Source organism: Quercus suber, unplaced genomic scaffold (genome assembly GCF_002906115.3).
Source record: "Quercus suber isolate HL8 unplaced genomic scaffold, Cork oak 2.0 scaffold_293, whole genome shotgun sequence".
In the NCBI taxonomy this organism is placed as follows: domain Eukaryota; kingdom Viridiplantae; phylum Streptophyta; class Magnoliopsida; order Fagales; family Fagaceae; genus Quercus; species Quercus suber.
Window position 1 is genome coordinate 839,962 of NW_027069749.1, and position 10,452 is coordinate 850,413.

A 10,452-nucleotide genomic window follows, 5' to 3' on the forward strand; every position below is an offset into this window, starting at 1 on the left:
GGCCAAATAAAAAATGAGTAAAAAATAATAAATAAATAATATTTAAATAAAGTGGTAAAAAAATAAAAATTTTGATGTAGGGTAAATACTAAAATGTCGTGTCAAATGCTATAAAGTTAGTTTTTGAGATGGTAAATGCTAAAATTTTTAAAACTCATAGAAATGCTTTTAAAATTGATAAAATAAGTGTTTGAGATTTTTAAAACATCATTACTCAAACTACTCCGCTAAACAGCCACTAAATTTTTTGAAAATTTGAGAATGCTCTTAAGAAATGAAAATTTCACATTTCAAAACTCAATTGCAAGTACAAAGTATCAGTTTGGATAACAATTATTTCAACGTTGCGTTTTTCTCGTGTGTTTTTATTTTTGCCCTGCGCGCGTTTCTGTTTTAGGAGATAAAAACACTGTCCACACACTGTTAAGTACTGTTTATACCATGTTTGTTACTGTTTATAAATTAAAAAAATATTAAAAATAAGTCTAAAAGTACTATTCCGTACAGAGTTCATGCTGCAACCCACCCTTACAGGGTTCATACTATTCCGTACAGGGTTCATACTGCAACCCACCCTTAACGTTTACCTTCGTATACCGCTTCCTCAATGTGTATATGCCATAACTCAATTCCGTACTCACACACCCGAAGAAGAAAGAGACACCCAAGACCAAGAGGCCCATCTTCAAGCTCCGGACCAAACCCAGATTACGCCGCCCCGCCCCCATCCACGTGCCGGTGAGTTCTTCCTTGTTTCCTCTCTTTTCTCTCTTCTTCCTCATCTCCTCTTCTCTTCCATTTCCGACCTCTTCTCCACCGTCACTCTCAAACCCAAACCCGGACCCAATTAACTTTTTTTTAATCATATTTTGTGTGGGTGGTGGTGGGTTGTGCTTGTCCTTGGTGATGGCTGATGGCTGGCTTGAGCTTTGCAACTGCAAGTGAGTGATGGTCCGCAGAATCTGTTACCGTCTTTTCCATTTCCATTTGCAGGAACCGTCTGTTTCTCCAAGATCTCATTCTGATAATTACATATATATATATATATATATGCTTAGCTAATACGTATTAGCTTTCCTTTCTTTTATTTTCTTTGTCATTTCTGTTTATAATCTTTGTTTACAAAATCTGAGAAACCCAACTTGCCTCTTTCTTTCAGATTATATATCCTTTCTGGAAGCGCCTCAAGATATCCCTTTAATTTGGGGTTTTTCCCGGCATTTCAAGGTGACTATTCCTCTTTTAAAAGTTCTATTTTTCACGGCTTCTGGGTTTTCCATTGTCACTGATTTTTAATGATTTTCATTGTGTGTGAAAAAACCCATTAAGAGGTTTATGATTGTTGGTGAAAATCATGGCTGAAAGCTTGTGATGTTATGACATGTAGCCTATGTATTTGTGCTAAGTCCTTATAGAAGAACATTAGTTTGATTATTTGAAAATTACCCATTTCAAGACTTCTATTTGGGTGGTTTTGTGAGGTTCTACAGAGCAAACAAAACTATAATGGTTGATTAAATTGCTGAGGAGGTCTTCAAATAGATATATGTCTTGGAGTAATCGGGTTTGACTGGCTGTCACTAAAGCTCTCTGATTTTGGTTTGTTAGCAATATAGAATATAAGTAGACTCTTAAGTGTAGAGTTTTGTTTTGCTTTTTAAATAAGTACCAATAGTTAAGATATGTCTTTAGAAGTTAATATGCCATTTAATTTTGATTTCTTAAGAATTTAGGAACTTAATGCCCCACTAGTTAAGATCGGACTTTAGGTCATTGTCATCAACAACTAGACCAAATTTATGATTCTTCTCTACTAATAACTGATGCGTGATAAGATGGATGCAATATATTTTGTTGACCTACAACTTATATGAAGGGGTTCTTGTAGTTTTCTTGTTCTAACTCACGGTTGCAACAAGGATTTAGTTTTCACATTTTCTGCTGTTGTTCTTCCTCTGGTATGCTAAATTCATCCACAATATATTGAATATTTTGCAGCATCATGAGCCTATGCTCGAGGTGGGCGCAAACATTATGATCTTTTTAGCAATGGAAAGCTGGGTGATGAAGATTTCAGAAAAACATGGAAGAAAGAGATGGATGAAGATACTTCTCTGTGGACAGGGAGTGAAGATGAAAGAGATGATGAAAAAGATCCTAAAAGTCGTCTTGAAGAAGAAATTCGGAGAGTGAGACAGCAGGCAAAGGAACATTCTGACCTAATTGATGCCGATGACAGTGATGAATTAAGAAGTATATGGTCTGGAAGTGATGAGGAGAAGACGTTGTGGACTGGTAGTGAAGGTGATGACGACGACGATATTCCTACAGAAGCCTACCCAAATGAAAGTAGTGATAAGTACATAGACAAATTGTTTGAGTTTGAGGAAATGCCTAAATATCGAACAATCTCTGAATTATTGAAAGCTGAAAATGAACCAGAAGAATTGTCCCCAGGAAAGCAAGCTAGGAAAATTGCAGTTGAAAATGCCTTGAAAATATTGAAGAAAGGTCCAGATGGGCGTTACTCCAATGTGTGGGAGGTCATGAGTGATATAGATATTCTAATTGGGGCATTTGAAAGGGTTGTTTCTGGACCAGAGTATGCAGAGCTTAGACAGGGAGGGCCTAAGAAATTAAATATGCAGTTCTTTAAGGATATACAAGCACGAATGAGAGATCAAAATTACAAGTTCTCACCTGAGTTAAAGCTGAAGCTGAAGAGCAAATTAGTTTCAAGAAAGAAGTGGCAGAAAGCACAGTCTAAAAGGAGGAAAGCAAAAAAGCGTTAAGTTGTAATTGTTTCCTTTCGGCACTAATGTGAGTTAAATGTATTATATATCCCTGCAACTTGTGCTTTTCAAATGTTCAAATCTGTAATCATAGGTACTTTATTTTTTTTTTTTAATTAGTAATTATAGTTTTACTTAGTTCGTAAGATTATCCTCCAATATTATAATTATACATATAATCCATGCACCTGAGTTTCTTCAATGCACCTCATTTTATAATTATTCATAAAATCGATAAACACATTAATTCTTTTGTTTTTTGTTTTAGTTTCCGAAGGGTGACAAGGCATTCAATGCTAATTGCGTTTACTGTATTATTGGCTAGAATCTGATAATGATGACTAATTTTTCAAGTAACAAATCTGGAATATGAAACTGTCCTAAAGAATTAAGAGGAATGCGCAACCAAGTTTAGTCACCACCTGCTCAATGCTCACTTGCAAATACGACTAGAGTCCAATTCCAAAATTCTTGACCCTCCAAATGAAAATGTTGAAAATAGAATATCACATCATATCTGAAATAATAGAAATAAAAGAAAATAATATTAAGAATAGCCATTGATGTGCCAATGGAGACCTCTACTCACAAGAATAGCCATTGAGGTTGTTGTCAAAATTTTAGTTTGAAAACCAAATTCATTCTTGGTTTCTTATTTATATTGATTACATTAGTTGGTTTACATAATACACATGTTTTAAATTATACATGAAATGTTATAAAAATTTTATGCGTACCAAATACCAAAAAACATTCTCAAGCACGTTTTCAAGGATGTTACCAAACACCAGAAAATGAGATAGTTTTCTAGAAAATGCTCTTTGGAAAATGAATCATTTTCTAGAAAACATTAACGCTGAAACAAATAGAGTGGAAAGCTATTAATTTGTTGTGGTTGGTCTCTCACTTTTTTCCTTTTTAAAAGTCTATGTTGTTCAGGTACTAAATTTATGGATCCCTTGCTTTTGTTTTTTAACCCTTCTGATTGATTTCTCATATTCCCAAAAATCCCTCCAAACAAATCTCTAAGCAGAAACCAATGGCTTTCTAAAGTGGGTATGTTTCGTTTATGAGAAAATTCAAATAGTTTTTATATGAGTTTTGTTTGATTCTTTGTTTTGTTTCAATATATGTTAAGTTTTGAAAATACGTATCTTTTTGTTTGGTGCTTAAGCAAACTGTTTCAACTTTCAATACTATTTTTTGCTACAGTTGGTGTTCAGTTGCATCGTTTCTAGTGGGTAGTTCTAAATTTTATACCGTTACCAATAAATTTCAGTTTATATTTCTTTAGACAAAAATCAAAAACTTCAAGTTCATTGTGATTTTTCACCCTGTCCCTCTCTTTGTATGGTGGTGAACCTTTGGTTTTTACAAATATTTTTTGGGGTTTTAACGCTGTTCCATTTTAGTTTTTTTATTCAAGTTATTGAGTCATATTTCAATCTTTGATAGCAAATTTTGATTTTGACTCTAATTCTCTCTTATTGGAGGTATAAAAAAATGCTGAAAGGTGTATTATTCAGAAAACTTTCTCAAGCACTCACACCTCTTTAGAGAAGAAGGAAGATGCAAATTGTCTAGAGTGTCAAGAATGGAAAAGTGCCTCATTTGTCTATCAATGATGCCTCCGTTAGGGTACCTTTTCTTTCTCCTACTATTTTTTTTTTCTCCGTTAGGTTTTGGAGACATAACTTCAAAGCATAAACATAACAAGAACCCTAGAATCATCCCTAAACCAAATTCTACATATTTTTAAAAACTTTCTGCTTCCAATTTGTTTTCTGTGTTTTCTTTATTTCATAAATTTCTTTCTTTTTGGTTTTCAGGAAACAGCTTGCAATAGGGAGTCCTCCCTACACAAATCCTAATATGTACCTCTCTTTTCTTTTTTAAATTTTCTTTTTGGAATTTTTTTTTCTGAAGTAATCCGATTTATTACTCTCTTAACACATTATTATTCTCAACTTTATTACCATCATTTACAAGGGTTTTTGGTTTGAATTTTTTGTTGGTTCATGCCCTATAAGTAAATCAAAAGAGAATTAAGTGAATTTTTTTACCTTTCTTTTTTTTGGGTTGAATTCAACACCCCCCCCCCCCCCCCCCCACATATTATGCCAAAATTCATTGTCTCAAATTTTTGCTTTCTTATTTTTCTGTGGATGTAACTAACAAAACTTTTTTGTTACATGCATGCATATTTATTTTTGCTTTCTTATTTTTCTGTGGATGTAACTAACAAAACTTTTATGTTACATGCATGCATATTTTTTGATAAATTACATTAGTGTTTTGTTTTTTCCACAATTTGATTTTTACAACGTCATGTTTCAGGTTTAATAAGTTGACGTATATGCTCAATGCTTACACAGACTTGCATATGCCTTGGATAAAAAAGGTATGATATGCTCTCTTCTTTCTTTGCATTGTGTCTACAAGACAATGGGTTCTCCCAATGACTACTCTATTTTCATGACCCTCTCATGTGATTGTTTGCCATTTATTCAAGGGGATGACATGGTGCATTCTGCCTGTACTAGGTAGAGATATTAAAGTTGGCCAAGTGATGGTGTTTATTTTATGAATCAAGTTGCCCAGGTAGATAGTATTTGGGAAAACCTAGATATAAATTGTTGTCAATATAATCAATAAATTTATTGTTGTTGTTTGCTGGGCTTGAGTTGTTGCTTCTGTTAAGCATGGTTTTGTGTTGTTGTAGTGAACCGTATAATACTACTGATTAAATAGTTTGGAAGCATTTTTATGCTAATTTAGTTTTTTATATTTAATTGCCAATTGTATATTTGGAAAATATATCATATCAGTTACTATAAGAGTGATTAGATGAGTAGAGAAAACAGGCCAGCCCCATCACCCTCAAAGTGTTCGACAAAGGGACTGGCTTGGAGGCATGGCTTATAAAGATAGTTTTTTGACATTAAGCATAGTCCAAGTTTGGTTTGGATTGTGTTTAATGGACCAAGAAAGCCAGAGTATAATCTATAATCAATTCAATTTAGTAGATTCTTTTTGAATTCTCAAATATAAAGTTGCATGCTTTTTGTCTTTATTGATTTTCTACTTCTTTTAACTGTATATGATGGTTTAGATTGATTTTATTTCACCTGCATTTATTTTTTTAAGGGTTAGTATTTGTAGCTTGTGGGCAAAAGAAAGAGATTGAATTTCATCAACACAAGTTACTCACATTTTAATTCTCTGTTACTGATTTAAAAAAAGAAAAGAAAAAAAAAAAGCCTCTGTTTCTCCATAAATTATAAGATCCTGTTGTAGTGGCTGCTATTTCAGGGATGCTTTAAATTTAAATCAACATGTTGATCAAATTGCCTAGCCAAAGCATCCAAAGACTAAAATTATGAAAAACAACTCAGCCCACAAAAAATATTTGAATTTTGGCATTTAAATTTTCAATGTAGATTTAAAAAATGCTTCTTTCTCATTGAAATTTATGATATATGCTAATGATGATTTTAGGGTCCCTCAACTTGTGAAAGTATGCTAGATTTATGTTTCTTTCTCATTGTGTTTCTTCCAACCTAGATGGATACAAGAAGAGTGAAGCTTTGACACTGAGGTTGATAGTCATCATTGGAGAGCTTCCAAATCCAAGTTCCCAAATATATTCTCTCTGGACCTGGTTTTGATTTTTGATATGCTGCATTATTTTTGGGTGGTACTGGTAACTGGTAAGTTCAAAATGCTCCTTTTCTTTTTCACTTGGTGAATAAATTTTTAGCTTTATTCCTATGCTGTCTTTGTCATATCTCTCTTCAGTTTTTGTCTTTTTAGCGAGGCCATTTATGGCTATTATAAGTGAAATGAACCTTTTGTGTATACTTGCATTGCCAACACTGTGTTAGTTCTATTTTGTTTTGTGTGTATTACATCAATGTCGGTGTGTATCATATTTTTATGTTTTTTACTCATTTATTACTCATTGATTGTGTAATAATTTTTCAGAGTTATTAGTATGTGGCTGAAGCATTGCTGTCTATATAAAAGGTTTTAATTCTGCATTATTTTGGTTTGTGAATTGTGACTTTTAATTTCTTCAGTATTTGCTTGAGTAAACCGGTTTTGGAGTTGATGGTCCTCAAACTTGGATAGGCTTCTTCTTTTTTTTTTTTTTTTTTTTTTTTCATTCATTTCTTTTCTAATTGTTTGGTGGCACATTTGTTAATAGAATAGTGATTACATTTATCTATAGCATACATTGTGGATCATATTCGATGGTATTTCCATGCTTTTGAATTTAATGGAAACATTTCCAGGAATATGGAATACATGAGTTATAGCTCATTACATAGATTTGGTTTGTTTATATATGTATACATATCAACACATGTTTCAAGAGTTGAGTTCTAGGGTTCCATTTACTGATCTATTTCTTTAATAATTTGGAATCCTGTGATTAATAATTAACATTAATCATTCTCTCATTTATGTGCATTTTACTGTGATTAAATTTTGTTTGTGTGGTTTCTTCCTTTAGGAAAAATACAAAAAGTAAACTATGTTCAACTGTGATTGGATTCGTATAGGGTTGAAAGATCAATTTAAGGAGTTGAAGGTTGAAGGAAAATCTGTTTGTAGCTTATTCTGAAAGAAGTATAGGAGATTGGAGTTATAATAAATTACTAAAAGAATATTAAAGATCAATATTGAACTCAAGTTCTCACTTGAAGTGAAGCTACAACCTAAAATTGCTTCATCATGAACAAAGGCCTTAAGAATTGGATTTATTAGGACTTAGGAGTTCTTTAAAACATGATGATATGACCTTTCTGGCTAATTAGCATTAGCAAGAGGACTATTTTCTTCATATTCAGGTTGTAGCTTATCATGTAAAAATTATGCATGATTGTTCCTTCTTAGGATCACACCATGAAATTTCCACCAAAAATACTGTTTTTTAGTTTTACCCAAGGAGGATATGATATTCTTTTATTTTCCATCAAATTTGATAATAGTTTTTCCTTTAAGCATATCTTGAATCTCTAAGAGGATATATATATATATATATATTCTTTTAGTCTATTTACATTTTCATACACAATAGCTTTCCCATGCATCGCACGGGTTAGCGTTTGGTTATTCATATAATCCATGCACCTGAGATTTCTTCAATGCCTAGACAACATTGCTTGCTCTTTTTTATGTATGCTCTTTTATTCTTGGCTTAAATGTAAAAACACCCCCTGGGGTTTGGGTCAGTTGCCAAAACACCATCTGGAGTTTCAATTCTTTCTTATAACTCCCTAAGATTTCCATTTCTGCCAAGTTGACCTCTGGAACTATCTTTCGTTAGCTCTTATCGATGGAAAGTTGTTTGTGGTGTTCTTTCTCACACGTAGATGCTCATCATTTCTGTAGTTGGATAGGTGTAGTGGGACACCGGCCTGTTGGTCATCATATTGGATAATGAATGATCATGCTCATAAATTGGCAGACCTTCTGAAATGTATCCAGATGCACCTAGTTCATGGCCTCCTAAGAGAACAAAACCAGCATCATTGCCAAGAGAATTCGCATGGTCATGCATTGGTATCATTTTGTTTTGAAATCTTTCATGATCGCCAATTATGAGTCCATCCCCAGCCAGATCTAGATTTCGCATTTCGCCAATTGTGATTGAATTCAGCTTTCACAGTCTTGGCCCCTCTACTCTAATTAAACACCATTCAGATCTCCAATCATCATCTACTTTGCCAAAGGTGGGAAACATGTGCTGATTTTGGTAGGGATTAAGGCCATTGATCAGATATTGGGTTTGGTTCTGGTTCTTGGCATGATTGAATAATTAGGCTTGTTTCTTGTTGTAACTTACAACAACAAACAAGCCGAATTATTCAATCATGCCAACACTTTTTAGTTGGAGACCAAATCTCTGCATGTAAACCAGTTCTAACCAGCTTACTTTGATCAAAACAGCGGAACCCACACTACCTGTGACAGTGGCCTTCTGCATCTCTGCTTACCTAGGAACCAAACCCAATAGCCAAATTATGGAATCATCTCTTTATCTTTCTGTCAATAAAAATTATGGTAGCTTTCCTTTTAAGCATTAACAATTGACTCCCAGTTTTGTTTTGCAAAAGATTATGGATTTCCCATTATGCAAATTAGATCTCTTGAATATTAGTTTCTTTAACTTTGCAAAAGATTATGGATTTCCCATTCTGTTAATTAGATCTCCTGAATATTAGTTTCTTTAACTACTTTCACTGACATAAATGCAGATAACATTTGTAAATCTGTGGAAAACAAATATGTCAGTGTGTTTTTCTTTATTCATAAAACTAAACATAATCACTGTTATTTTGAGAAACAAATTAAAGTGTTCTACATTTTATTGAGTACAGTTTGTTTGTGTCTTATTTGCATTATTTACAATTACTAAATTGTACAGCATAGTTTGCAATTAATCTTGACTCTTTAAATTTAGATCCAGATTACTATGGCTCAAAGCCACTACTATTTTATGTCCTAAACAAGAATTTACCTGAGTGAATAATCCCAAAACCTTCAGCAACCTTTCACATAATGATAAACTACCTTGCAGCCTTTTACAAACTATGCTGAAAAGTACAATTGATGAAATGTACTTTGAAGAAGATGATAATTTCTCACTATATCTTCATTAAAAAAAAAAAAAAAAAAAAAAATTGAACCATGACCTCTCTGTTAGTCTCATTCTTGCTCATTGTTTAACTCTGCAGTTTGCTGCTGTACTTGAGATATTGGATGACCCAAGTTGCAACTGACCCCAGCAACACAAGACATGGATCATGGTTTTGAGGACAGAAGCCCATTGTATGGATGGATTGTAAATCTCCATTGGAAAGTTCTACAGTTGATAGAATGATACTTATGGTGTAAATGCATAGAAAGATTCAAAATCTTCTTTTGTTATCCATTTCCAAGTTGGATCCAAGCCATGAACTATGTAATATCATTTAAAATTAAGAGTGCGTTTGGATTGAGTGATTTTTGGGAGAATGGAAAATCAGGAAGAGAAAAGATAATTTTTGGTTGTTTGGTAGAGAGAGAAAATGGGAGTTGATTTTGGTAGGGCGGGTATTTCCCAGAGCCCACAAAAAACAAATCCTCCAAAATCTGAGAGAAAACAAGTGAGAAGAGATGTGCAAGTGTGGAATGACGTAAGTACCCCATTTGTTGTTCATGCTACAACCATTTGCTGAAACTTACATTGTTATTTACGGTTCTTTTTATTTATTTATATATATATATATATATAATGTTTTTAGTTGATAAATTCTTTTAAAAGGAGGCAGAAAATACTTTGATGCTTTTATATATATATATATATATATATAAAGACAGACATATGTATGTATGTATATTTATTTATTCAAGTCTATACCCATCAAGTCCATGATTTTAGCTTTAAATATCTACTATATTATAATTTGTGCTTACGTGTAGAAACATTGAATGATATTGAAAAAGAGGGGAAAAAAAAATGAAGAATCTTGTTAGTACTCATTTGAATTTTATAAATTCTAAATTATTATTTATTGTTCAAGCAAAAAATATTGATTATTATTATGAATGTTATATAATGAATTTGATAGTTGAAACATTATGGTTGACAACAGTATTTTTTTTAAAGTAA

General features: G+C 32.8%; 1 protein-coding gene across 3 annotated transcripts; it reads left to right on the plus strand.

The window, feature by feature from the left end:
• The first annotated feature begins 518 nt into the window (after positions 1-518).
• On the plus strand, positions 519-10,058 carry LOC112009247 (uncharacterized). Of its 3 annotated transcripts, none has more exons than XR_010632502.1 (6): positions 519-941; positions 1,160-1,227; positions 1,999-2,820; positions 5,130-5,193; positions 6,357-6,502; positions 9,536-10,058. XR_010632502.1 is itself a non-coding variant. In XM_024041584.2 (3 exons), exon 3 carries the CDS (start codon positions 2,097-2,099, stop codon positions 2,790-2,792), a length of 696 nt encoding a protein of 231 aa, XP_023897352.1. In that variant the 5' UTR covers positions 519-738; positions 1,160-1,227; positions 1,999-2,096; the 3' UTR covers positions 2,793-2,908. The 3 variants fall into 3 exon arrangements, 1 of the variants encoding a protein (XP_023897352.1); XR_010632501.1 differs by having other exon boundaries at positions 519-738; XM_024041584.2 differs by lacking the exons at positions 5,130-5,193; positions 6,357-6,502; positions 9,536-10,058 and having other exon boundaries at positions 519-738; positions 1,999-2,908.
• The last annotated feature ends 394 nt before the right edge of the window (positions 10,059-10,452 follow it).

What these genes read in the sequence shown, in the direction of transcription:
- LOC112009247 (XM_024041584.2), top strand. Translation starts at nt 2,097, where the DNA reads ATGGATGAAGATACTTCTCTGTGGACAGGGAGTGAAGATGAAAGAGAT.